Source organism: Haliaeetus leucocephalus, unplaced genomic scaffold (assembly GCF_000737465.1).
Source record: "Haliaeetus leucocephalus isolate CR32 unplaced genomic scaffold, Haliaeetus_leucocephalus-4.0 Scaffold206, whole genome shotgun sequence".
In the NCBI taxonomy this organism is placed as follows: Eukaryota; Metazoa; Chordata; class Aves; order Accipitriformes; family Accipitridae; genus Haliaeetus; species Haliaeetus leucocephalus.
In genome coordinates this window covers 12,602,683-12,630,537 of record NW_010972642.1, presented here as the reverse complement: position 1 = coordinate 12,630,537, position 27,855 = coordinate 12,602,683, and the positions used below count along the sequence as shown (strand labels likewise).

At 39.8% G+C, this 27,855-nt stretch overlaps 2 protein-coding genes across 2 annotated transcripts in view; one reads left to right on the top strand and one right to left on the bottom strand.

The window, feature by feature from the left end:
- The first annotated feature begins 16 nt into the window (after nt 1-16).
- On the top strand, nt 17-20,262 carry NT5DC3 (5'-nucleotidase domain containing 3). The gene is made up of 14 exons (XM_010566307.1): nt 17-89; nt 3,485-3,669; nt 7,233-7,307; nt 7,827-7,882; nt 11,508-11,598; nt 13,255-13,392; nt 14,935-14,995; nt 15,232-15,334; nt 15,479-15,580; nt 16,601-16,682; nt 17,034-17,120; nt 18,321-18,461; nt 18,830-18,894; nt 20,001-20,262. Exons 1-14 carry the CDS (start codon nt 38-40, stop codon nt 20,260-20,262), a joined length of 1,500 nt encoding a protein of 499 aa, XP_010564609.1. The 5' UTR covers nt 17-37.
- A 4,318-nt stretch (nt 20,263-24,580) lies between these two features.
- The window catches only part of STAB2 (stabilin 2), an 87,319-nt gene continuing 84,044 nt past the window's right edge, over nt 24,581-27,855 (bottom strand). Inside the window, exons 66-68 of the mRNA XM_010566362.1 lie at nt 26,303-26,431; nt 25,262-25,378; nt 24,581-24,631 (exon numbers count right to left, since the gene is read on the bottom strand). Coding sequence (XP_010564664.1) covers nt 24,581-24,631; nt 25,262-25,378; nt 26,303-26,431 — 297 coding nt within the window. The remainder of the gene's footprint in view (nt 24,632-25,261; nt 25,379-26,302; nt 26,432-27,855) is intronic.

Below are 27,855 nucleotides of genomic sequence, written 5' to 3'. Positions count from 1 at the left end.
GGCCCCGCAGGAGAGGCGGCAGGCGCCGCCGCCCGACATGAAGGGTTACCTGTGGTCGCGCTACAAGGAGGCCAAGAGAGTCACCAAGGGTGAGCGGCGGGGCCCGCGGGCGGCAGCGGTAACGGCTCCCCCCGCCGCGCCAGCCATCCTCCTCCTCCTCCTCCTCTTGCTACCTCAGGTCGGCGTGCCGCCGGTCCTGAAGCGAACAAACGCGTGTTGGCGGCTCGGAGAGGAGGAGCGGCGAACGCTGTGGGAGCCCTTGCGGCAGCGTGAGGGGTTCTGGGGGGTCCTCCGGGGCGGGGGGTCTCCCCGTGGTGAGCTGCCGTGGGTCCGACCGCCCGCGCGGTCGTCGCGGCTCCGGTGAGGAAGCGCTCTCCCTTGTGGTGGTCCCCAGTGCTCTGCCAGTGTCAAACTGGGTAAGGCCGTCGCCTCGGTGGGTCCTGAGGGCCGGGCACCCGGCGGACAGGCGCTGCTGGGGGCGGCTGCCCCTTCTTGTTGCCCTGCTCTGAAGAAGGGGCCCAGCCCGCCAGACCACCCGCCGTCTGACCCAGCGGGGCTGTAGCTGCCCCCAGGTGTCTCGGGGGAGACGGCTTTCCTACGGCGTGGCTCGAGGTGGCTGGCGTTGGGGATGTGTGGGGTGTGGAGAAAAGCAAACGTAAAAACAAAAATCAGGAGATGGGTCGTCTGTTTGAGGGGCTTTCCGCAACAGGCTGCTCTTCCAGAAAGTTGAAATGCTGTGAGGTCTCGGATGACTCTTTTCGTTTTGTCTGTGGTTCCACTAAAATACCGTGAAGTGTTGAAGCCAGGGTAAAATGCTAATGATACATGCGTGTCTCTGGGAAGCTCTGTTCTTCAGCCCACCAAGGCAAAAAGTTAAGGGCCAAATACTTGCTTGGAGCTTGCTTGCTTCTGCCCTTGCTCCGATGGGAAGAGTATTACCAAGGTGCTTGACTATGTGATGTTTTCAGAGAGCCGAAAGAGAAAGGGGCAGCGTGTGTTCTGCAATGTCAGGTGGGCAAGCTTGTCCTGTAGTTGCAATGGGTAATGCTGTAGTCTTGCATGTTTTGCCCTTAAAAAAAAAAAAAGTGTATATATGTAGTGTATCAGCCTGCACTTCATAGTCTTGAGGATGAACTGGGGCTTGACTGTGCTGGCAACAAACGTAGTGTTTGCAAACATAAAATAGTGGCAACGTTTCACGAGTGAAATAAGAAGCCATGTTACAGATCTCAGAAGAATGTTATGGACTTTGGAGGGTGGGATGAGGGTTAGGAGGAAGAGAGTAAATGCCTTTTATTTTGAATCTTTTTTTCTTTTCCTGTTTTTGGAATTAACTTTTTCTTATAATAAACCACACCCAGAAAATACTTAAGAGCTGAGGTTAGAGAGTAGGGTAATGTTAAGAGACAGTAAGTCAGTCAGTGGGTGTGGGTTGGCGAAAGACGAGGCAAGTGCTTCTAGAATAATTCAGAATGTTTTATTACAGCCGAAGTCACCCAATGGCTTCAAGTATGTGACGTTTCACTTAGTTACAGTGTTAGGATGACAAAGCTGTCCTGATTTTTGACCCAAGGTTTATAGCACTTGGGATGCTGTCTGCCAGCCAGAACATCTAAGAGCTACAAACTGTTTATACTGTCTGAAAACAGACAGGCGCTAGTCAAGTTTTTTTTTTTTAATCTGAAATATTGTTATATAAAAATATCTTTATTTTTAAAACAAGTGTTGACTCACCAGGCTGCACAATTGAAGTCTGAAAAAAAACTTTAACTATAATACAGAAATGGGTGTTGTAACGTGATTTTGGAAGTTCACTCAAAACTGTGGTTATGACTTCAAGTTAATTAAATGATTCATGGCCCTTTTTATGGAGTAAGAGTATTTGCCTTAATAGCAGCATGTCAGATTGCATTTGATTATTTGTTACCTCAACTGAAAATAACATTTGTCTCCTGTATGAGTATAAGCAGTGACTGGAGATAGTAGGAGCTCATGTTTTGATTGAGGCTTATTTTGTTAAATCCCCTGAAATGAAAGATACAGCTCTTCATGTCAGATTAAGCATGGGGAACTCCTGGGATCTTTTTTGGTGAAAGAGATGCTGGACTTTATTTGAAACTTGGAATTAAACTCTATGAAATTGCTGTTATTTCTCTCTCTTAAAAATTAAAAGACTTGGATATCTGCATCTGATGAAGTTGAATGGTTTCAGGTTACTGTCTGTTATTGGGCATTTGTAGAAGTTTCTTATTGTATCTGCCTGTCAGCTGTGCAGCAGTCTAAGGCATTGCTTTTACAAATGTTATTTCCCTTTCTATGAGTTGGCCAGTTTTCAAAACGGAGCGCTATCTTTCTAACAGATCTGGAATCCCCACCCCTACCTGCCCTGTTGAGATGGTTTCCTCCCATGGTGGAGCACATAGTCTATCTGTCCTCAGAGCTGAAGATGCTGAGATAAGCTTGACTGATTCCTTCTAGACTTTTACGTAGAAAGTAACCAAACAAAGCATAGTCCCTTTAAACTCACCCTTCCAAGCACAGAGTTAAGATGAAAACTCCCCTTTTTTCCACTAGTAGGGATAAAGATCATGTATGGGAAGGGAAGGAAGGAAAACATGCTCATGTTTTATGCTTCCAGGAGGGTAGCATTTAGCCTCCTAATGTTGCTCCTTAAAGTTTTCTAAACAAGAAATACAAACATCCTTAATACTTAGGTTGGTGTTGGTCCTAAAGTTACTAAATATATTACAGCTCTATGTAAGTGGTCTTAACTTCCCAGTATACTTTTCAGACAAATATCAAAAGAAACATACCCTTAAAAATGGAAGTGATTTACACACGGTAGGTACATGTGTGTGGAGAATAAGCAGAATATTTTTGGTTTCCTGATTTGCTAGAAGGTTAATAAGCATAGCGATGTGTATGTAACTGTTGTTTGGAAGGTATGGCAATCGCATAAAGTTTACTTACTGAGTTGAAACTGAGTAATGTGGTAACCTTGAAATGGTGAAGCAAAAGAAATTAAAGCAATGTCAGATTAAAACAACGTCAGTTCTGCTTCTGGGGCAGGAGCTGGACCAAATAAAGGGAGGAGAAGGCAAGGCTCCTATAATAATAATAATCCTCCAACTCCAAAGCTCATTTTCAAAAGCAGTAATATGTGTCTTAATGGAGTTAGCAAAAAAATTATATATATCGAGTCTAGGGCGCTCTGATGAGCAAGATGCCAAAACGTATCTTCTCTCTTACTTGAACTGTACAGAGAAAAGTGTGCTTCAGATAAAAACTATGGGTCACCAAGACAAGTTAGGGACAGCATTTTCAATAGCATCATATTAAAGATTACCTCATTGGTATGAATTAGTTTGATAGTTTCCGTCATCATTTATCTATATTTAGAAATTGCTAATGGATTTCTATGTATTTATTTAAATGAAACTATAAGGCTGGTATAACTTTTTTTTTTTCTCTCCCCTGTTCCCAGAGTTGGTTCCTTCAATTATGAGTAACATGCTGAATCCAGATGCTATTTTTTCAAACAATGAATTGAGCCTGTCAGACATTGAAATTTATGGTTTTGATTATGACTACACATTGGTCTTTTATTCTAAACATCTGCACACGCTGATCTTCAATGCTGCTCGAGATCTTCTTATTAATGAGCATCGGGTAAGTAAAATTAATGGAATAACAATAAACTTAGGAATAAAGCGTATAATCAATAATTTCTAACTAAGAAGGGCATAGCTCATCTTTTCATGCCTCAGTCCTAGCTTGGTTCCCTTATAAGACATTTTGTACAACAGCTACATATGAACCACAGAAGTCCTGGTTTATTCTCAGCTGCAGTTTTGAGCAGAGTGCAATCTGATGACTGTTAAGGAATAGAGTTTTGTTTGTTTTATTTTTTTAATGTAGTGGTGTGGGTTTTGTTTTTTTCCTGATTGTCAATTATTGGAGTCACCCTAATAAATAAGCTTAAAAGTTACCATTACTCTGTTTTAGGCGCTGCTGTGAGTGCAGTGATTAACTTCCATATGAAATATTTTTAGCCTGACTTCTTAGGAGGCCTTTGATTGCACTGTGTACTTGCAAGGTGCGCTGTACGTGCCTGGTGTTTCAGCTGAGTTAGCTGAAGGGGCAGCGTGTACAGTGATGCTGTAATCAGAGGCTGGATACAAGAGATACCCAAGTAAGTTTTCAGCTCAGTAGTCCACGAAGAGGGGACATTGGCCTGTTGCCTCACCAAGCACTGTGTTTGCATCGGTGACCTGTTGACATCCAAGCAGCTTGGAGCTGGTTGGTGCATAGTTTGGGGATGGGAGAAGTTACTGTGTGTTGGGAAGCAGGGGAGAGATGGGTGACTTGGGAAACTAAAGGCATTACAGGGAAAAAGACTGGAGAAAACGTGGACTGAAAGAGGCAAAGTTTATTGAACTGTAGGACTTGCAGGAAAATAGACAAAAAGTCCACAGAGTAACTTACTTAATAAAACTGCTTGTATATTTTATACAACCTAAATCTGAATGGGTGATGGTGTTCTACTTTTGTATTTGAGTCTAAAGGTTAGGAGCTATATATAAACATCTATAAATATCCCTGGAAGAAGAACAAAACTTCATGGGCACTACAAGCATACACAACTTGATCCCCCTAAGATTTTGGCAGGTCTTGGTAGCAATTTCTGTAGGATTAAAGCTACGTGGTTCTTGCAAAAAACAGTGTTACTGTAGGAGTCAAGACTAATTCTTGTAGACAAAAATTCCAGTGTTGCTCTGCCTTTACTATTTGAATGAATTCAGGTAGTAATAACTTTCCGGTTTGTCTCAAACTCTCTTGAGTTCTAGTAAATGAATCTGTAATTAGTTTTTGAGACAGCTTGTGGAAATATATCATCTCCCATTGAAATTTATTGAGGGACAAGAGTTTTCATTAATGCTATCTCTGTAGCTGCTTATACTGTTAATGTTTTTCTTGCCTTTAACATTAGAAAAAAATTCTAGATAGTATTGCCCATTATGACTGTCACAGTCAACCTAAAAGGTGGCCAGTTTTGGTCATGGCAGTGTAACGTAATTCATGAAAAATTGCAAAATACAGTGTGGGGAGCAAGGAATTTTGAAGTGTGTCCAAGAGAATAAACATCAATTTAATGCTAATCTTGGAGGTGGCAGCAGGTGTTGAATGTAAACTCTTCCTCTTGGTTTTATTTCTTTCCTAATGTACAGGCCTTATGCCACCTTATCTGGACTGCTGTTTCAGTCCAGATATATGTATTCCTACCAAGATAGTAGAGGGGTAAGCAAACAGTGCAATTTTTATCTTTTTTTTTCTTTTTTTTTTTTCTGTTTGGCTTGTAAGGAGGCTTTGATTTATGTGCCAAGGTAGGCTCAATCTTTTTCTCATATGTACTGACATGCATGCAAAGAGACAGCCTTCTAGTAGAATAAAGTAAAGTAGGAAAGTCAAGTATGCAGAAATTTGAAAAAGTCAGAAATTAATTTCCGTGTTCATGCTTGATGTGGCTGCTTTGGGGCATGTCCAAAACATTGTAGTTTCTAATTGATCACATTCCATATCTTACCCTGATGTTTTCCCTTCTTTCTTCTGCTTCCATGTTCCCTGGCCAAATCTACACATCTTCCCAACCCGTCTGTAGGCTTCTGATGCTGTTCCTCATTCAGATCAGTAGCATCCCCCACATTTTCTGAAAGTGGTAGTAGGGATGATAGTTCAGAAGTTAGGAGAAAGGACTGTTTTCTTTAACTGTAGATGCCTGTGCTCAGTACAGGCATGATCTACAAGCAGTTGCAGAGCAAGTCCTCCTCAGCATAGAGAAAAACTTTGTGGAGAAATTGCTATTCATTTTTTGTAAACGTAGCTAGAGCCTCTGTTGAAGCTGTATAATCTACTTTTTTTCCCCGAAGGCTTGTAAATTAGCCACGTATGTATGGAGATTGTTGTAGAGAAGGTGGAGAATGTGCCCGAGATACATTTGTCAAGTTCTACGACTGCTGTAGCCTGTGGGAGGGAAATGAAGGATTGCCTTTCAGTTGGTTAATCAAAGGAACGATAGTTTTCTCAGGCCTTGTCAGAAATGACTGAAGCATTTTACCTTTTAAAAACAAACGAACAAACTCCTTAGCCCAAGGCACACACATAACATTTTTTTCATGGCTAACCTGTGCTTAAAGCAGGACAAAATTACAGTTGACTGAAAATGGGCTTGTACTGAAAAAATGTTAGAAAACTCTCTAATAGGTGGTGTGAGGTACCTGTGCTATGTGTAAAGAGTCTGAGGAAAGAGTAAATGACACAGACATTGAATTTATGTGCATCTCTAAACAACGTGTTACAAATGCTGTCCAGGGTAAACATGATTGGGTCACTGTGGTGTTCTCCTGAGGCAACTCGCCATGATGGTTTAGTGCCCAACTTGCTTTCAGGATCTGATCTTTATGACACACTGTACCTCAGGGAAAGTCCCTGTTAGGGGAGCCTGGCTTCTCCAGGTAACATTAGCCATTGTGAATTCTCTTCTTCCTTCCTCCCCATTTGTGTTTATTTGCAGTGCACCATATCTTTAAACACCTCTGGGGTCTACATTTCAAACTCAGCAGTCTAAAATCAGGAGTATGATCCACACTGAGGGAGTCAAAACAGACAGCTGTGCTTCTATTTCTTGCCAAAGATTTTTTTTTGCTCCTGTTAATATTGATGATGATGTATTGTTTTTTCTTTCAATAGAAGTGAACAGTAAATTTCAGGTATCTCTGTAAATTAGGGCATGTTCTTGGGTTTCTAGCTAGAAGGTTGAGTTGGAAACTGTTTGTATAGTCTGTTTCATGGGGAGACTTCACAATGCAAGGTAACTCAGCTATTAAATTTTAGGAAGTTAATAAAATTTTGTTTGTTTTTCAAAGGTGCATGTATCAAAATAACTTTTTGAACAAGAGGCTAATGTTCAAAGGTGATCACTACAGAGTACCTGGATGTCCAACTTTAGGTACCATTCTTCACTTAGATTTGAAACAATGACCTTGAATTCTGGAAAAATGTTTGACTTGTCTTGCGCTCTACATATGTTCCTGCAAATATCACCAACCTATCAACAAGCCTCTTAATGACTAGTGAAAATGAGAAGCATAGAAAACTTAGGCTTCTAAAATTCTACAGAAGCAATTTTTTATTTATTATGAATTTAAAATCAAATCATTGCTCTCTTTTCTTAGTATCCTGCAGAAATAAGAAAATATGATTATGATCCCAATTTTGCAATCCGAGGACTTCATTATGATGTGCACCGGGTATGTATAAATAACTTTGTGATGAGTTATGTAGTGCTGAGAACCTAGCCAAAGAAAATAAATAGGGCTTTTAAGTCTTCCAACTTTTCACTCTGTCTTGATATATAAGGATTTTGTTTCATATTTTTCTCTTTCATAGCAAGCTTGTGTGGGTGGTTTTTTTTTTTTTTTTTAATAGCTCTTAAGTAGAAAATGTTTTGGGTGTTCTGTTTTCATGGTGGATGGGGAAAGACAACATAGAGTGCAACAGAATAAACCTAAGGAGGCATCTGCTAGTAGGAAAAGTTATTTCTTCATGACTTAGCTCAGGTCACTGGACAGTGTTTCCTTGGTGATTTGGCAAGCCCTAGGTAAAATTCATTAATAAAAGTATTTTGGAAGCTATGAAGGAAGTTGAACTGAAGGTGCTCAAGCATTCTTGAGACAGAAAGGTTATAGATAAAATTGCTTTGATTTTTATAATTTCATGTCAAATAGTTGACATGATAAAAACTGATTTTTTTCCTCCCCCCCCGCAAGGCATTATTAATGAAGATTGATGCTTTTCATTACATTCAGCTGGGAACAGTTTACAGGTGGGTAAAATTATTTCCTATTTATAATAAAAATGTATACTCTTATTTTTTTAATCTCTTAGTTGCATTTATTAGTGTACATCTTAGGTTCTTATCAGGAACAGTGCCCTGACAAGCACAGACATGAATGAACGTTGCAGTCTTACTGGAAAGGGGTTTCTTTGCACCTCTGTGTGTACACACAGACATGCACACACGTTTACTGACTGATAGAGTACAGCTGATTCCCCAGTTCAGAGCTGGGGAAGTTGGCAAGCTGGTTGGTCACATAGTGCTGACTCACTTTGTTTCCGGCTGTTAAATTGGCTGAAAGACATCTAAAAATATGCCGATGACTTCTCTGCAGTTGCTTTCTGTGTAAATAATTGTCACAGAGTGCCTGTTAGCATGACTTCGGTGTGGTTGTAGAGACACTGGAGAGGTCTTGTTGTGTTTGCACAGAGCTTTTAAATTTGGACACATCAACCACATCATACTTACAGAATGGAGCACAACTGCTTTGTGCCCGCACAGCCTGACGCTTTTTCAGTTTACTGAATTGATGTAAAATTGGCAATCTCTGTGCTGTGCTTCATTACATGACCTAGACATACTGTATGTGATCTTTGACTGGAGAGTTTTTAGTATGGCTTAGTTTGCTGTAATGAAGCAGTACTCATTTGACTGACATGAACACCACACTTGGTACCAGATCTTATATTAAACAAGAAGCCTGAGCACCTTTCTTAACGTCATTGGACAAAAAGTTTTCTTTTGGGGCCAAAAGATAATGTAACCTTGAATTGATTTACTATGGGGGACTGTATATGGTAGTATGAAATGATAATAACGTGCTTGTTACTTCTTTTTGTTTGCCAGTCAGGCAGATGGGTAGATGATTCAGCTGTAGTCGTTGATCTGCTATTTTATGAGTTATGTCTGAGATGCCCTTTGGGAGAGAGGAGAATAAGGGAAGGAAAATGAAAGAGGAAACAAGGTGGCATGGTCCAGCTTATGCTGTCAACATAGTAGCTATCTAAAGCTGCCAAAACAATGTGTTCTGTATGTATCATCAGAGTCTGAGTGAAACTTTATACCATCTATTTGAGTGTTTTATACATGCTGATGTGGAATAATTCTTGTGTGTTTAAACTGACAAAACCTGTTCCTGTGGTTTTTGAAGGAATTGTTTATGCAGGGCTAGGAGGGAACCAGAGAACTCAGTGTGAAGGTCACTGAATGTAAGATTCATTTAAAAAGGCTGTCACATTTTTACATTTTTCACTGTGAAAAATGCTAGTTTGCTAGATTAAAGGCTAGGTGAAGTAATCAAACTACATTTATCTGTAGAGGTATGTAGTAGAAATATTAAGAATGGTATGAATGGAAACGTGTATGTGTGAGAGCACCAGAAGAAATGTTGATAGAAGGGACAAAAGGATGGCATGCGTTGGTGGTACCTGGATCGGTTGGTCATCAGGATATCATCACATCTGCATGCTGTTTCTGCAAACACCTGTATGGGGATGGGGGAGCAAAAAAGAGGCTGAAGGCTTTGAGAGATGATGTTGGGAAGAACAGTGGTATGACTGGAACTGTATAGTTACCTAGACAAGAAGATGAATGAGTGGTGAGTCCATCAGCAGCGTTGCCTTATGACTCAGAGTGGGACAGAATGAAGAGGCAGGAGATCACAGTTCCTGTCAACTCCTAGTACAAAAGACACATCCAAAGCCAGAACATGATGACCAGTCAAGAAAACTCGAGAGGTGTTGAGATTTGTTGAAGAGCTGGTGTCCCTTGTTCTCCTGTGTCACTCAGAGTAATTCTGGACAGACTGCTAGGCCACACATCTTGGTACTTGTGAGTCTGTGTGATAGTGAGAGTGAAAGCTACCATTTCACTCAGTACTTTCTCTTAATTTTGTTTAAAATATTACCTTTCTCTTCTATGCCAGCACTGAGTTTTGCTGTCAGTTGCTGCATATCTTAGTTCTTGGGTTTTAGCCTCCTGCGTGTTCCATGTGCGTGTAAGTCAATTATACAGCTGAAGGTAGCAGGACTGGCCCAGGCGTACAGCCTCATTTGCATTGAGAGGTGTAAGCAGTTCTGGTATCCCTCTAACAATGTGTGTCTCCAAGAGCAGCGGTGGGAGCACTGCTGTAGGTGCCATCTGTCCATGCTGTCAGTGGAATGAAATAAACTTTGTAGTTATACAGCTGGACTGTGAACTGTGTCACGACTATGAGTCTTCTGGTAAAACTAATCTGCAGCTTTGCCTACACAGTTGTCTCTTCCCCTCTGCATTTCATGTATGTCTATTTTCCTCTCTTGATTTGTGCTTAAGTAGCTCCTGATCCCCAAGCATTTTATTTAGCAGTATTCAAATACCACTTGGCATAGTTGTCTGCAGACTAGAGGATGAGGCAGTCCTTCTCAATTCTGATCCTATTACTTGGTATATGTTTAATATTTTGGTTGCATTTCTTTGTGTTTACTGCTGTGGAGTGGGTGATGTGGGACTCTGTATGTTACAAAACTAAAGTACTATCTGCCCTGTTTGTGCACAACATGAACTTGAATGCTGGAGTCCTACCAGCAGTAGCACAGAGCTATGTACAAGTTGATGTAGCATTGAGAAGTGCAGTAAAGGAGCTAGTTAACACGGGACTCTGCTACCATAGCAGCCCTGAGGAAGTTCATGTATCATGCCCTTCCACTGCAAAGCTGGTGTGGATGTTAAACACTGAAAGTACTAGGCTTATTAATTTATTTATTTACTTTTTAATGCCTCACAACACTTCTGGGTGAGACCAAGAAAAGGAGGCACTGAAATCACTGTCTGTCTTAAAAGGCTGCAAAACACCATAAGTAGGCTTGGAAAAAGGGACCAGATGATCTGGTTTTCATTTGTGTTCTTTAACCTTAAGCAAAACCTCAACACTTCTGTGTCCTCTGCTGAGGATGTTTGCATGCCTGCAGTGTTTTAGATGCTTTAGTGCAAGATGCTTGATACTTTAAACATTCAAAACCAAACCAAAGCCTTTAATCTCTTCATAGAAAGAAACTCTGCAGAGAGATGATGTCTCCTACTTCCCCATTTGTTGTTATATTTTTATATTTTAATTACTTGTCAATAATCCTTCAAGTAATCTTAAATTTTGGGAAACTGAACTGTTGATACAGTTTAAAAGAAATTCTTATTTAGTTAAAGGTTGTGTATGTTTTTCTTTCCCTTGAATCTTCAAGGTCATGCTGCAGAATAATCTGGTTTAAACGCTATCACATCATCAGTGCTGTATGAAACAAAGGCAGAGTGAGGAATTACTTTGTGTTAAGAAACTGGAAGCTCTAACTACTTCTTACAAACCCTTGAGGCATAGTTTCAATGGAGACTAATTAGCTCTTTTCCCATAAGAAAGTAAAAAGCGCTTAAAATTGGAATGTGTTTTGTGTGCGTCAGCCTGTTAAATGTTACTTGTTCTGTAAGGAAAAATGCTGGTTTAACTTACAGACTAAAGTGCTCCTATGACATTATCAGTATTTTAATAAGTTCTGGATCTAAGTGTTAATCTGTCGGACTTTCATTTGGTAATTCTTGAAAATTTTAATCTGACTTTTGAATTAAAGCTAATGTTGTTTTCCAGAGGCCTCAGTGTTGTCCCAGATGAAGAAGTCATTGCAATGTATGATGGTTCCCATGTCCCTTTAGAACAAATGAGTGACTTTTATGGAAAGGTAAAACCACAAACTGCTCTTTAAAAAAATTTTTTGGGGTAGCGATGTTTGCATTTTGTTCTTGTTCTTACTAGTTACATTTTCTCAATACATGATTGACTTAGTGCTAGATGTGGATTTTGCCCTCTAAAGTGACAAATATCTTTTTTTTTCTCCTACTTGCTGTAGTTTCTTCTTTCACTGTTCCCTTGCCCAGTCATACAGACAGAGAAGCAGAACATAGGAAAATCAAGTGACTTGCTCAGTGTTGCACAGCAAATCTGATAAAGGCTGGGAAATGAACCATATCTGGTGCCTTACCCTGGCTATGTACTTCTTCCTGGTGGTCTAATGGCTTTGCTGATGTAGCAACAAGTAAATGTATGGAGGCATCTCTTGCATACAAGCTGGCAGAGTGATAAGTAAGAGGATTTGACAAAAGATGAATGATAGCAGATAAAACTTTTAAGTTTCGGATGTGACTTTTTGGGGAAGGTTGATCTTGCTGGTAGGTTCCTTCCTCTTTCCTAAATGAAGAATGGTGCTGTCTTTTTAGTAAAAACCAAGTTTATTTTACTTCTTTTACTTATGGATGTTAATTCCACATTGACGTGAAAGACCCTTCATTGTGCTGTGGAGCATTTTGTTGTTCTTGCACTTGTTCTTATTTTAAGGAGCTGAACTTAGAATTTCCAAATCTGGTCTCTGCAGCAGTTCTGAATATCGCCATGGCATTCCCTGTGGGATGCCTTGGTCTCTGCAAGTCTATGCTTTCTTTGATCTTGGAAAGGACCGTGACAGGACAAGAGGCCATGGGCACAAACTGAAATACAAGAGGTTTCCTCTGAACATCAGGAAACGCTACCTTTACTGTGAGGGTGACTGAGCACTGGCACGGGTTGGTTGCCCAGGGAGGTTGTGGGGTCTCCATCCTTGGAGATTCAGAAGCCATCTGGACAAGGTCCTGGGCAGCTGGCTCTAGGTGGCCATGCTTGAGCAGGGGGGTTGGACAAGGTGACCTCCAGAGGTCCCTTGCAACCTCAACCATTCTGTGTTTTTCATCTTGACCAGTGTGCTGGCTTGTGCTGGTTGCTTTACTTCTTTTCTTCTTGAAAAGTATTTGGTTTGTATTTGCTCTTGTATGATGAGATTCTCTACTTTTGTGAAACTTAACTATAGTTACAGCTTTTGCAGACTAGAAATCTTTTTCTCTGTTACTGCATTAGATACTGTAGATTCTTACAACTTTTTATTATTTCTTTTCAAGGAGGTAAATTGTTTTGCAGTCCTAATTAGTATTCCACTTATTAAAAAAAACCCAACCAAACCCAAATAACAAATCCTCCACCCCCATCACAATACCCAGTGCCTCTTATTTATATAAGTGCAAACTTCCAGTGAAGGCCTAAGTCCTTCTCTTGACTTTTAGCTGAGCGCTGTCTTTTATTTGTTTATGAATGAAAATACTGCTATTAAGAGTATTGAGTATTCTTAATCCAACACTTTTGTTGGAGTTATTTTATCGAAAGTCTGTTAGTTTGAAAAGCATCTAAAGCAGTGCAAACAGTGATGACAAAACTGAGTATCTGCAGCTAAGCTGAAGTGTTTATACTGGAAATGTTCTAATCTGAGAAATGCCTGACCTTTTTTTCTTCTTTTTTCTTCCCACCCCTGTAGAGCTCACATGGAAATACAATGAAGCAATTCATGGATATATTTTCCTTGCCAGAAATGACACTCCTTTCTTGTGTGAATGAATATTTTCTGAAAAACAACATAGACTATGAGCCTGTTCATCTGTACAAAGATGTCAAGGTACTAGCTTTGAAGATTTAGGTAAACCTCTACATTTGTGTGTCTTCTCTCTGAACACTTCAGGAAGCTTCAACCTGTTGTGTCAGCTCCAGTGAAATACCTCAACTTTTAGGTTTTGTATAGAGTAATTATTGCCATCCAACCATAAAAACGTAAGTAAAATGAAGGCAGACCTTGGAAAAGAAACATTGAATAGTTTGAAATTTGTCTTAAATCTGACATTCTAGGGTTGTTGCTCTTTTTGTAGGTTTGAGGGGTGGATGGGGAAAAGTGAAGAAGCTCTTGTATGTCAGTAAAGCTTCTTTTGATTGTTATTAAACACATACTTTTCTCACTATCAGGAATCGTAAGAGGCTATAGGGAATTCCAGTTAGGAGCTTTCAGTTGTACTGGCAATGTATCTTTGCTAGTATATGATCATTTGCTCTCTCTTGCTTTTGGCATATCTATTTTGCCTGTTGTCCTCTCTTCCTCCTCCAAAAAAATCTAGTAATAATTACTAGAGTGATTTGACCCTCTTGATTCCTCAGGATGTATCCTGCAGTGGAGACGATTTTATGTCATGGTTATTAAAGAACACAAGAGGTCATGCCCAAGTTGATGGTATTTGTCTGCACAGACTTTCCATCCAAAACCTTTTCCTGGCCCTTTGTTGACATGTATTAAACTTGTGTAGTGTATGTGCAGCATATGTGATGCACCTGAATGTTGAATTTCTCACTTTCCCAAGCAGATTAGCTGGGTTTTAAGAAACTTTTGACCTCTAGAGTAATTTTGTCTTCTGCCTATGGTTACATAGAGTCAGAAGGCTAGTTCTTGTGGTTTCTGCTGAAGTGTTTGTAGAAACTTCTGTACTGGTCAGCATTACCAACATTTTGGAAGCCCTATAGTGGCATTTTTTTGAGGATTTTTAGGACATGCCCCATGTAAGTACCAAAATGGCAGTACCACTGTCCTAAACAAAGCTGTCTGGTGCAGAGCTGGCTCAGGAGAGCTGCCAAATGCTTTCAGAGCACCTTATGAGTACTTTGCTTAAGCATTTAGCTTCTTTCATCTGTTCATAAATTTCTTTTTTTAAATGACCAGGGCATTTGTGAGTGATCATAATCTAAAATCTGTCTCACTTAAAAGCTTTTGTTTTGTGGGTTTTTGTTTTGTTTTGTTTTGTTTTGCAAGAGGAAGGGAATGCATTCTGCTCTAAAGGTCATTGGAAATCTGCGATGACTCTGCTTCTGCAGAGGGCTTTCACCCTGCTTCACCCTTCTGAGCTCCCTTTCACAGTTGTTATGTAAAACAGCTCCTGTGCTATACAGTTTTTTACTTCCCAAAAGCATGAAGTTAGTTTCTCGGAGGACGGGCTTACTCTTTGTCTAGTGGTGACATATATATAATGAACATCACATGGCTTTTCTGTAAAGTTGAAAGTGTAATTCAGAGAAAGGATTTGTTTTAAAAACGAATTACTACTGCTGTGCAGTGAGCGTGGTTTTTATACTTGAAAAGATTTTTCAGTTCTTTAGTGCTCTGTTGCTTTCCTGACAGGATTCAATCAGGGATGTCCACATCAAAGGAATAATGTACAGAGCAATTGAAGCAGATATTGGTAAGTACTAATGAGATCATCTATCAAAGCTTTTTTCACTGGTAGTATAATGATCTTTCTGGCTTCCTTGTTTAAGATTACAAATTCTAAATTTTAAAGCTTGAAAGAGTTATTTCCACTTGTCTGAGGTGCCTTTGTTAAGTATAACCTTATGTTCTGAGCCCTTGGTTGAACGCAGTGAAAATGCTGATGGAAAACTTTTTCAATTAATACTGTATTTTCCCCAATACTCACAGAGAAATACATCTGCTATGCCGAACAAACTCGTGCGGTGTTAGCAAAGCTGGCTGATCATGGCAAGAAGATGTTTCTCATCACAAACAGTCCCAGCAGCTTTGTGTAAGTGAACAGTTGTTTGCTGTTCAACTATATGTTTTTAAAGGATGGGGAGGATGAGGTTCTTGAATGTAATTCATTACATTATTGAACAGATAACTGCACTTCTGTTACGCTTCACTGTTAATATCCCTCTGTCCTTTTTAGGGACAAAGGCATGAAGTTCATAGTCGGCAAGGACTGGAGGGATCTCTTTGATGTGGTCATTGTACAGGCTGATAAGCCAAACTTTTTCAATGATAAGCGAAGGTGGGTATTTAGTTAGTAAAGAATGATTCAAGCAGCTTATTCCATATAAGGCTATAGAGCATGGTATGGAATATTTTAATTTAGATGCAATGTAAAATGAAATCATATTTGCTGAAATCCTGTTTAAGGTCATTACAGAAGGCAGCAACACCCAATGCTGAAGTCCAGATATTTACCATTTCTTAGCTGAGAAAGTTCCAGTAGATGATACAGGTCTACTGGACTGAGTTAGGGTCACAGAAGCTGTTTTTAACATCTTAGCTTGTAAGCTGGTGAAGTGTGTTCCTTTCCTAATAAACCTGAGAAATTTTGGTGCCTTTCAGAATCAGCCCCTTATCTGGAAATCTCTTTCATTGCTTCTGTTTTTTTGTTGGTTTGTTGTTTTGTTTTTTTTTTTTTTTTTTGTTAGTCACACATGATATTTAGAGGGCAGACTGGCTGACAAACTGGAGTATTTGGACTAGTTCAATTAAGTAAACACATTTGTAATGCGTATACACTACTCTTATGCTTGAAAAAGACCTATTCCTTTATGTGTACTTAAGATTTGAAAGTGAGATAGAGGATGGTGGGATTTTTTTTCCCTTTACTTGTTTTCATTTAATTTTAAGAAGAACTTTGCTGTATGTCTTGCCCCCAGTCCTCTTGCCCCCTTCTTCAGTTGTACAAAATCAGGTATTGGACAAGATTTTTACACATCTTCACTTTTTTTGTGTTCTCTTCTCTCCTTAATGGCAGACAATTCTGACTCTCTCTGGGATCCCTGCCTTAGTTCTCAAAAGTTGTTCTCAAATGCCATTATAAATGTCATAAGCATACTGGATAGATCCATTGTATTTCACTGCCTAAAGTGAAAGTTTTGGAGCTTTGCTTTTTCTGTCTGTTACAAAATGTTCAGATGCTAGAGAGCATGTTTTCCTTTTGAAAGATGAATATTTTTAATACTAAAATTTTAATCTTCTCCTAAAAAGTGACAGAATTTCTACAGTAATGTAACAATTGTATATAATTCTATTCTAGACCTTTTCGGAAGGTGAATGAAAGGGGAGTGTTGCTTTGGGACAAAATTCACAAGCTGCAGAAGGGTCAGATTTACAAACAGGTACGCTTTCAATAAACTCTTTCAGTTCAAATTTAATACCTATTTCCTAGAATCCCAAGCTTCTTTAGATATCATGAAGGTTTCTAAAAGGTAGATATATTCTTTAAGAGAGTTATTTTAGTGATTGAAGCAGTACAAATTCACTGTTGGTATTGTATGTCTGAAGTTTACTTGCCTCTTGAAGTGACAGTATTACTGAAATCGTCTGTAAAATTTGGGATTCATGATACATAAACAGAGGACAAGATTCTTGATATGAAAATATTTTTAGCAATGTACTAAATTCCTTTTTTATGCCCATGAAGGTGCAAGTTGCATGCCACTACAATGTATGTGTCATTGTTTCCACAGGGTAACTTGTATGAATTCCTGAAGCTTACTGGCTGGAGGGGCTCTAAGGTTCTCTACTTTGGTGATCACATTTACAGTGACTTGGCAGTAAGTAGTTTACTTCCACAAAATAGGATAAAAGGAGAGGCTTTTTGTTAGTTTCCCTGTCTTCCTCCCCAGTTGTTCAATATAACATACTTTCATTTGAGATTTCTAAATACAACAAAGTTTGAGTTGGTAGTTAAGCCATATTGCTTTTCTTGCAGTGAAGAAAATTGGTGCCGTAAAAGGCCAACAATATTTTTCCACCTGACTTGTAGCATTTAACTTATTTACAAACTACACTCAGGAATGTGTGAGTTCATAATACTGATCCAGATACTGATTGTGTCAGATGTAACAGAGAGTAAACACAGATATCCAAACGTACAGGATATGGCTGGTTTGGATGACATTTACTACGGAGTGTAATAAGAGCTGAATGAACTTCTGTTTTGAATGCAGGAGGCGAACTTCCTGTCACTAACGGTAAACTTTCTTTCTTCCTGAGATCTTGCTATGGTTTGTAGCCCCGCTGTCCAGGCACTTTCTTACTACCTTATGAACAAATGTACTGTTAACTGTTACTTTAGAGTAAGTGGCCACCACTTAACTCTTTTGTAGTTGATTGTATATGAATGCCTGGGTATGACTTTCCACTGCCAAGCTGTGGTAACATGGTTCAGCAGCAGCGGATGTTAACGTTTTTGCCCTGATCTGCTTTTAAAAAGAAAAGTAAGTTTGGGTGCTTCAGAAGGCTGAGGGCTAAAGGAAGGAGGATGCAGCTCTCTCCTTCTCTGGCACAATGGAGGAGAGAGCACAGGTGGCAGCTGCCTTGTCCTGTACCTGTCAAGAGGAGCTTGAATAGCTGGGGGTCCCGATACAACCCTTCTGTCAGTTGAGTGTATGGGTAAATACCACAAACCCAACACATGGTTTTCTCCAGATACTTCTCACAGCAGCAGAGGTCTCATGAACAAGAGGAATTTCCTACTCTTTATTTTAAACCTAACGAATTAGTGCTTATTTGCAAGTGCTTATGTGTTCTTTGTCTCCCTCTTTTTAACAATGTGGGATTTGAAGCTTACTCTGAAATCAAATTCTATTGCCTATTGGCACAGTTAAGTCCCACTGTTTAATGTTTCTGCTTATACATAAGAAGCAATTAAATTAGTGCCCCTTTGGGATAAACAGTGGTCAAATTCTTCAGTTCCTTTAAGTAGTTCCTTTTAAGACTAATACTTATATTTTGTAATTCTTGGTAAATAGGATTTGACCCTGAAGCACGGCTGGCGCACTGGTGCAATTATTCCAGAGTTACGATCAGAGATTAAAATCATGAACACAGAGAAGTACATTCAAACCATGACCTGGCTGCAAACCTTGACAGGATTACTGGAACACATGCAGGTTTGTTCTGTGTGTGTGTAATCAGCTCTGTATAGCAGAAGGGATCCAGCCAAGTTTCTAAATGCTGGGCATTGACGTTGCGAGTGCTTTATGTCTCATTAAAGTTCACCAGTTTGACTGTAGATAAATAAATGCAATTATTTGTGTGGCTAGTTAATAAAAGTTTTCTCAAAATCTTGTCCCCTTCTTCCACTGGTCAGCCTGGATTGATTCCTGCTTTCATTTTTTTAAAATGCATGTGGATAACTTCTGTATACTGATCTCCTGAAGCATTGCTCTTGTCCTGTTAGCTGGTAAGGGTTTATTAATGGAAAGGCTCATTTACAAGTGCATCCTTAGTTACCTGTTATCCATACTTTACATTCCAGGTTCACCGTGATCCTGATTCACAAATGATTTTAGAAGAATGGAAGAAGGAAAGAAAGGAAATGAGGTAAGACACGGGAGACGAAGAATTTGCAGTATGCTTCATGGTAGCCAAGTGTTTTATGTGATGTCTTCCACAGATTTCTTCAGAATTTCTCTCCATCCCTGATGTATATTCCCTGGTAGTTCCAGACCTTCTACAATTGTCTGTGTAAAGCAATATTCTACTTGTCTCTTCTGACCCTTCATGCATATGAACCCCTTTTCCCTGTTCCCCTTCTTTGGAACAGATGTTAGTTTTCTGTATGAAAGGGTAACATCATATCAAATACTTTTCCTTCTCGTCTCAGTTCTCCTGTCCCTTTATGTTCAGCTGTCACTGTTGCTATTGATTACACAGCTTTACTTCTGCATGATTTAAAAATGTGTTTCTGTATCAAGACTTAGGTCACTTCAGTTTTTTTTAGATGATTTTTTCAAATTACATACAATACATTTTAGAATATGCAGAAACTGGGCTCTGCACTAGACTAGCAGTGGACTCATCACAAAGATAAGTAATAGGGCTAAAACTCCTAAAAATCTGTTATCGTGAAGGAGCAATGCCTAAATGCAGGGTGTGTGAAGCGTGTAGTTGGCAAGGCCGACAGCTGTACCACCGGCAGCCTTCCCCAGAAATGTGGAAGTAAATGAAATAGGAATGATACTTGGCAGTAACTAATAACAGAAGTTAATTCCAAGATGCGTTTAAACTTTTTGTGTACATTAAGCCAAAGCTTTGTGGGTTTGTTTTTTTTTTTAAAGTCTTTTATCTTTGGGAGAAGTGGATGTCATTAGGATTTAGATGAAGCCAGAAGCTGTCTTTCACAAACTCTAGAAAGGAAAGCTTGAGATACCATGTTTCTGAAGTCAGAAGCAACTTATCACTGGTGGTAGTGGGAGAAGTGTGAAGCTCTTTTGTTCGTTACTGTGATTGCTAGATCTGGGCTACATAAGTGCAAGAGGTGCAAACATTTCTTATGTGGTGCATTTAAGTGTTTTGAAGTGCAATGGTAAGAGAATAATGCATAAAACAGATTGCAGGAACTGCTTGCTTCAGGTTCTGGGTGCTAGCTGGGAGAGAGATGTGTGCAGGTATGTTCATTCTCTTTGTTTTCTTTTTTGGGGGGACAGGGAGATGAACAGGAATTTCTTCAATGCACAGTTTGGAAGCTTATTCAGAACTGATGAGAATCCAACTTATTTCTTAAGACGTCTCTCTAGATTTGCGGATATCTACATGGCATCATTGAGTTGTCTGTTGAACTATGAGCCTGATTACACGTTTTATCCAAGAAGGACTCCTTTGCAGCATGAACTTCCTGGCTGGTCAGACCAGCTGTGTACTGGTACATTCAGAATACCTTTCCTACAAGAGACAGTTCAGATCAAATAAACACTTGGCAGCTTCCTTTTAAAATGTGCAAATATTATCTTTTTTTCTTTTTTGAATGTACATGTATTTTATTGAAGTCGCTTAAATCTGTTCTCTTGATTTAGGTGTAATTCATACTTGTTCTCATGAGTGTTGTACCTATTTTCTCCTCTCCTGCTCAGAGATATAAAAACTCCTCTTACACACGGAAGAGATGATGGACTGCCAAAATAGCAGTGGGCTGGGAGGGAGGGCACATTTAAGGGGAAGGACCGGTGGTGTTCTGGGGTGGTTGGTTTTGTTCATTGGAAATTTCGATCTGCAGCCTTGTGGTTTACAAAGACAGACGTGTACTCTCTGTTCTGGCCCTCTTCAGTGCTCCAGCTGGAGCCTGTAGTGGATCTTGGCACTGAAAAGCTTAAATCCAGTATTAGTAATTCAGTGATACACAGTTAGTAGCCAGTTTACGGTGAGACTGAGAAGGATGGTGTATGCATCTTAACTTTCCTTGCTGCCATAGCTAGAGCCTTATCTGTACCTGAACTAACCGCTGTAATGTTGGTGTGGCTCTGCTGCATTGCAGTGATTACAGAGCTGGCAGGCTCAGGCTGATGGGCTTTTTCTCCTGTCCATGCAGTTTCTGTTCTTGTAATGTCTGTGCTTGGCTGTCGGTGGACCTGAGCCTAAAACTGAAAGTGACAGTACCTTGGGCCACTTCAGCTTCCTTTTGTTAATTTCTAGGCACCTTTCTTTTTAAGTTTCAAAACACTTTAAATATCCACTCTCTAATAATAAAGCCATTTCAAGAGGTCCTGCATTTTGCATTTCAAAGTGGAGGCAGATCTCTGTCAGGCTTTAGACTGATCCTAAATGCTGCTTATTAAAATTTTAAGTGTCTTACAGTGGTATGTAATGTGGTTTTGCTGTTCCCTAGAAGAGAAGATATTTCATATAGCCTTCAGTAATGGACTTTTACAGTCAAAAGTAAACACGCACAATAGGCAAATGAGTTAAAAGAAAAATGAAGGAATGAGAAAATGAAAACCAGAGTTTTCGGATGACATTTTTTTAGCTCAAGCCCCAAAAGCTGAATTGGGCGTGGTGGACAGTTTGCATCAAGCAAAATAATTTTGGTGGTGCAGATTAGAAGTTTTATTGAAATTACTGAAATTGCAGATAATGCATGAACACAAACTCTGGGTAGTATATATATTCCAAAGATGTGAGCTGAAAAATGTCTATTTTGCACAAGGAAAGCATCTGTTGATGTCTTTCCTCAAACAGGCACTTTATAGAACTGCTATATAGTTGTTTTGAAATAAGGATGCTTTCCTTTCTCTGCATCCAAAGGAGACCTTTTTTTTGTTTGTTTTTTTTAACTGGTGCTTCCCACCCCAGCCATTTTAGAAGGCATTATATGATTAATATTTTTCAAATTTTAGTTATTAAAGGCTCTGTTTTTAAAAGCATATAACTAACAAAATATGTAGCATTTGGTATTCTTCATTTTGGGGATATCACTTGCTTCCTACCATGATTGTCAGGTAAACAAACTTTTGGTGACCAAAAGTTTTCTGTTTGGTGTTCTTTTTTTTAACCTGTATTATGTGCAAGTACCTATATTGAATTTCACATGCAGTATCTTTCCTATTCTTAAAAGTATGTTTGCAAAGTAAAGAATGTATTCTGATCTAGCCTGTACAATTTCATAAGTAGTTTTCCTGTATGCTTGAAATCAGTCTGAAGTCCTCAGAGGTGGTTATAGATTTTATGTTCATGGTTTTCTTGTGCTCCTGTTTCAAACTTGACGTGGAACACTCCTGAAGAGTGTGTGTGTGTGTGTGTTATTTAAACAGATGAATATACTTGAAATGAGTAAGTTCATCTTGACAGTCCTGCTGTTTTGCTGGAAGAAAAAGATAAAGTTTTGCAGGAAGTTAAGTTTGGCTTTATCAGGAGACTTGTTGGTGGGGCTGTGCAAGAAATATTTAGCATAACTTGATAATGAAATGTGGGGATGGAAACACCCAGATTTGCCTTCAGTTCTTTATCCTAATGCTCAGCTAGAACCGAACTTGGTGTTACATGTGTGTAGCACCTCTCATGCTCAAGAGATTTCAATGCACTGTTTAAAAAAAAACAAAAACAACCCAAAAAACCAAACCCCAAACCACTGTACATTCTCTGTCTTACTACCAGCAAATAATAATATTGTTACTCAGTTGTGCATTATTGAATTTGCTAATGTTTTGTTGGTTATAGCTCTGTGATATTTATTCTTTTAAAGCTGGCTAGGAGTCAGTTTGCTTAATTTACCTGTGTTAAGCAGGAACAGTAATGTTATCCATGTAATACACATTTTGTTTCAAGATTATTTTCTCCTCTCCACCGTCTTTTCTCTTAACTTACAAATCAAACTTCTGTACAAAGCTATGTTACAACAGCCAGCTGAAGGAAAATCTTGTTTATATTGCATGACTTCTTGAAATAAACAACCTTGCATGAAAAAAAAATAAATATGGGAGGGTTATGTTCCTTTAAGACAACCCAACTATGTATAATATGGATTTAAGTGAGAATTTTAAACTATATTATTTATTTTTCAGTGCTAGAATGCTGCTCTTTAACTTTTAAAAATGTCTTGCATTTTTGTAATGATTTCACCTTGGCGCTCTCTGCATTACTTATTTTATCCTTGTTATGTTACTGACTTCAAAGAGATTTTTGAGCATGTTTAAAGGGCAGTGTCTCTATATTCATTTTGGGAGTATAGTTCATTTGAACACCCAAGCAAGAAGAAATTTTCATTCTGTTCTATCAAAAACACAGAGGATAATAGTCTGTCAATAAAAGAAGAGTTTAATGAACTGTAGAACTTCTTTTGTGATAAAAATATTTAATGATTATTACAAAAATAAATGCTTGGACTTTATCTTCTGGTCCCTACGAGCCTTAATACTTTGGGTGACTGGGGAGAAGGAAAGAACATGAGTTGTATTAATTGCAAAACTCTGTGGGGAAAACTCCCCTAAATATGTGTGTATGTTTTCAGTGTGTTTGTGTTCTAAATTTTTTAATATTTCATAGGTAAAAAGAAGCAAGCATGCGTAGGGGGGCAAGGGAAGGAGTCAGGGAAATTACTTTTAGATTCCCTTGGTTGTGCTTGATAGCTGTGTCAACAGCCCCGGATTTGTCTGCATACCTTGTTCTGCTGGGAGACATCCTGGGGTTGCTCTCAGAGGTAAGGAATGATTTCCTGGAGTGACACCTTCCCTCCTGCCCCCCACGCGGAGTAGACACCAGGAAGCGTATCACAGGGGAACGTTACTGCTGCTAGCAAGAAAATCTTCCTTTTCTTGCTTTTTTTGGTTTCTACAGTGTTCTCACAATTTGCTATGATATTAATGTTTTGAGGGAAGGAAACAACAGTGAATCAAACTCGAGTTTGATTCACTTCTAATAGTACGGTGAAAATTGCAGCTGTTACTGCTGTGCGTCGGTTGAAAGGCAATGTAACGTGCTTGGTAAAAATACGGTATGTGAACAAGCAGGTAGCTGCTGCTCCTCTCAGACCTAAAAAACTGAATGTGAACATGACATGGCGAGGGTATGTTCATCTTCATTGTCTACTTGCCACAAAAATGGCTCAAGTAAAAATTACGATTTGAATGCTCTCATGTCACCTGTATTTCTTGCTAAAGCTGCTACAATTACTGTTTCCCTTTGTACACTGAGAGGAGATGTAAACAAAACACAGTCAAGTTCGAGGCAAGACAGAAAAGCTAGAGGAGGCAAGGGGGGCAGACAGGATAGTTGTGTTTCCTGCTGCTGAAATTCTTGCAAGAAAGTATACTAGCAAAAAATCCCCTCGGTTTAAAAATAGAGGTTTAACACGTTCTGTTTCACGCTTGCCAGCTGTAGTTGTAACAGAGCCAAAATGAAAGCGTAGAGCCTGGAGTACTAGTAAATTTATGGTATTTGCCAAGTTAGCAGCCCTGTGTGTTTGAGGCCATTTTAAAGTCTCTGAAGAAGAATAAAAGCAGTTAAATAGCAGGCTAGTGAAAGTCTACTTTTCACAGAGGTGTCTGTCTGCTTCTGGGTAGGTTAGTTGAGACTCAGTTTTGCATTTGGCACTCATAGTTGGTATTGCTCAGATCCAGCCAACACTTCTGAGGTTGGTAACTCTGTGAACTCTAGAGACTGCATCATAAACAAAGCTGTGCTCTTTGGTTTTTAATTTGTAACAAGATTTCATTCCCTACAACCTGTAGGTGCTGTTTTTTCACAGTAAGTGTAAATAGAAATGTGTTTTATAATTGACTAATGCCAAATTCAGTCTTTAATTTTGATCATGAGGACCAGTCATCACAAGCTGCTGGTCATCCGAATCCTGTAAAATAGAAGAAAAAGAAAATCAGACTTGAACATTGAGTTAAGAAATGAAAGTCACTTTTTGGCAGATTTGCCCATACAAGTGGCAGAGCTTGCACCTGACATTTTTGCACCAAACAAGCCTTTTACTGGATGCAAAAAGGTTTATTTTGGTTTTAGACTCTGCATGTATGTGAGGGTCTTGCTAAATTAGACCACTGAAGCTATTCAGATACTCTGGCTTCACTCAATCTTTCCTTCGATTCCCAGCCCCTTTCCCGCTGCATTTCAGATTCTTTGGAGTGCTGGCATGACACTCAGCTGCTTTTGCAGCAAGGAGAAGGGAAGACAAAATTGGAAGGCTTTTTAAGTTTGTATAGACATATCACTGGCATTCAGTAGCATTTGAAGTCTGATTTAATTCAGCTGTCTTTGAAGGTAGGCTTGAGGCTGTAGTATACAGCTGTATCTCAATTTTGTTACAAGTGAGGCCACCCAATTTCTAGCAGTGGTGAGGCAGGAAAGCCAGGAACTTGAATTTTCCTGAATTAATTTTTCTTACTTTTTCCAACTAGACATTTTCCTTTCATGAAGTCATTCCCTCTTACCATTTATTTTAGTTGTGTCTCAAATCAAAATGAACACTTACTGAGAAAAGATCATAAGTAGGTTCTGGTGGAGTCAGTGCAGAAGAACTTTCATATGAGGGGTTGGTGATAGAAGGCTGTGACTTGTCCAGTGATGTTACGTCAGTGTCATCTATTGACTACACAAAATCACACAAACCTGCTTAAAATCCATCCTCCTCCTACAGTGCATTAAGTGGGGCACTGAAGCTTCACTACCAACTGGTGCAGTGTTGTAACTGAACTGGCTTTATCAACTGAATCAGTGTCTCCCGGGCATGAACTGTGTTCTGGGTGGTTGTATTATCTCAGGTCACTTAACACTGCTATCTTTTTTTTCCACTCCCTTATTATTTTTTATGCCTCAGCAAAGATGGGGAGAAGAAGTGTTGCCCTGATATGGTGCCTGGGGTAAAAGGTACCTGGTTGGTCCGGAGCGCTCTCATTGCAACTATATAAAAATACAAGTTTTTCCCTTGGCTCATGGCTCCTGTTTTTTGTTTCTAGAAGATGATTCACATTACATGCAGGGGCTAGAATAGGAAGGGATTCCTGGTTACTTCTAGGTAGTCTTTCTTTTGGATTGATTCTTGTGTATTTTGTAACTTTTTTTTTTTGTCATCCCTTATCTCTGAGTAGCTTGGCTGTTGCTGGCTGCTTTTGCATCATTATGATACTATGCAAGGCTAGCAAAGTTAGTTAAGAGAAAGCAAGCGTGAAAGTGCATTGGTGTAAAAATTTGCACTTCTCAATCCTGCAATCATTTCAATTTGCTTGTCTTTTGAATCTGGCCTTTTCCCTATCAAACCTCCAGAGCAACAAAATTATTAGCAATGCTGCGGAGGAGGGGGAAGAGAACAGGTCCCCTTTCAGTAGTTGTAATTACCTGCTTCCCTAAGGTGATCATTCTGGGGAGGCAAAGGCGTCTGCACTGTGCTCTGTAGTTAAATAAGATTTTGGCCAGTCCTTGGTGTTGGAAGCGTCTGTGAGAGCAGGAGCCCGTCGGGCACCCTGGAGGGAGAGGTCTGGTACCCCCCCGCTTCACGTTCCTGTCTGCTGCCTACCTTGAAGTGCTGGAAGCCTGTGTTTCTCTTCCTGAACCTGAGGTAAGAATATCCAATAAAAGCCACAATTCCTGTAACCAGGCAGATGCCAAAGAATATTCCTGTTCCGTTACCGGCGTGGAGAGGAGCCTGGAAGCAAGAGAGAGGGTGAGTGAGCTACGGGTGGGCACTGGTCACCTTCCAGCACCCGAGCACACGCAGTGTCCCTTTGAGATATGCCTCTAGTCCTGAACTGCTTTTGTGCTCAAGTTTCCTGGTGCGTGTTCCCTAGAGACAGTCAAATATGGCCTTTCGATAGTAATTACAAGCTAGATTTTTTGGGGGGTGGTGGTACTGGACATTGCCTCTAGTACAGCTTCATCTTATTTATGGTTTTGAAGTTACAGAGCATGCCAAAGTGATCTTTTCTGGCCAGGTTTTTCAAAGTAGCAATAGCGGCTATGATGAGGCTGAAACCCCGCCGGCCTGAGGAGGAGAAATGGGTACCAAATTCCCTTAAGCAGCTTAGGAAACCTGTGCTACAAACCCTAGAGGGCTCTGTATGGGTTCAAGCTTCTTCCCCACTGCTTTGCGCACCGGGGAGGTGTTGGTTATTGCCAGCTATCGGCCGGCATACCATCCTCAAACCAAACCGCATCGGAGCCGAGGGCCACCCCATCGCAGGCTGGAGGGGCTGCCAGCCTGCGCAGAGGGTGTGCGGGGCTGGGCTCCGTCAGCGGCCCAACGCCTGCCTTCTGTAGGTTGTTTTGCCCCAACACGTGCAATGCCTTTCACCTGAAATCATTCTTCAGTCAAGCAGGTAAAGTGCCAATCCAAGTAACTGTATATAATATTTTATAAATATTTTAATAAGTACGTAGGTACTTATGGGAAAAGTGTGTCCAGACTTTGGCTTCTGCCTTCTGCAGCTCTGTGGCCTGATAGATGGATATTATGAAGGTGACTGGCAGTTTTGGGGTGATGGTAAGTTTGAGGGATCCTAGGGTATGCAGTCTCCCCAAAGCACCGTGCTGTTCGCTGGCAATCCGGGAGGTGAGGAGGGGTCTGGAAATGGGTGGAAGGTTCCTATTTTGTTCCTTTTGCTTTTCCATGTGATACCTTAGCTCTGTAGCCTCCTGCTTAGGAAACTAATTGTTAAACTTACCCTGGCAAAAATAATCACGTTGTCGTCTTAATAGATACGCTCTCTTCATTTATTTTTTAGAAAACAAAGTAATTTATATGGTGCAGCTGGACAGCTAAATATTAGAAAACATTTCATTGCCCTCTAGCATGAGAGAGGTATTATAAAGATGGTAATATCATGCTGCTGTAGACTGACAGAAATTGCCTATTATTTTGAATCATTTTCAGGCAGTAATTTACGCTTTTACCCAAGTGTTTCATTTCCTACTTCTGAAGATTGTAGGCTGCAAGGGATTTTTGTGAACCATGATTTTGCAGGCATATTGCTAAGCTTCTAGGAACAAGAAGGCTGGTTTGTAAAGGAGAGAGGGTTGCTCAGAACAAAATGAAGGTGAGAAATAGGGTATCAGTAGGATTAATCTTGTGGA

Bases quoted from the DNA above. Each gene is read 5' to 3' on its own strand.
- NT5DC3 (XM_010566307.1), top strand. From the start codon at position 38: ATGAAGGGTTACCTGTGGTCGCGCTACAAGGAGGCCAAGAGAGTCACC. The intron at 11,599-13,254 runs GTAAAACCACAA...CCACCCCTGTAG, and splicing joins TGAGTGACTTTTATGGAAAG to AGCTCACATGGAAATACAAT. The intron at 13,393-14,934 runs GTACTAGCTTTG...CTTTCCTGACAG, and splicing joins ATCTGTACAAAGATGTCAAG to GATTCAATCAGGGATGTCCA.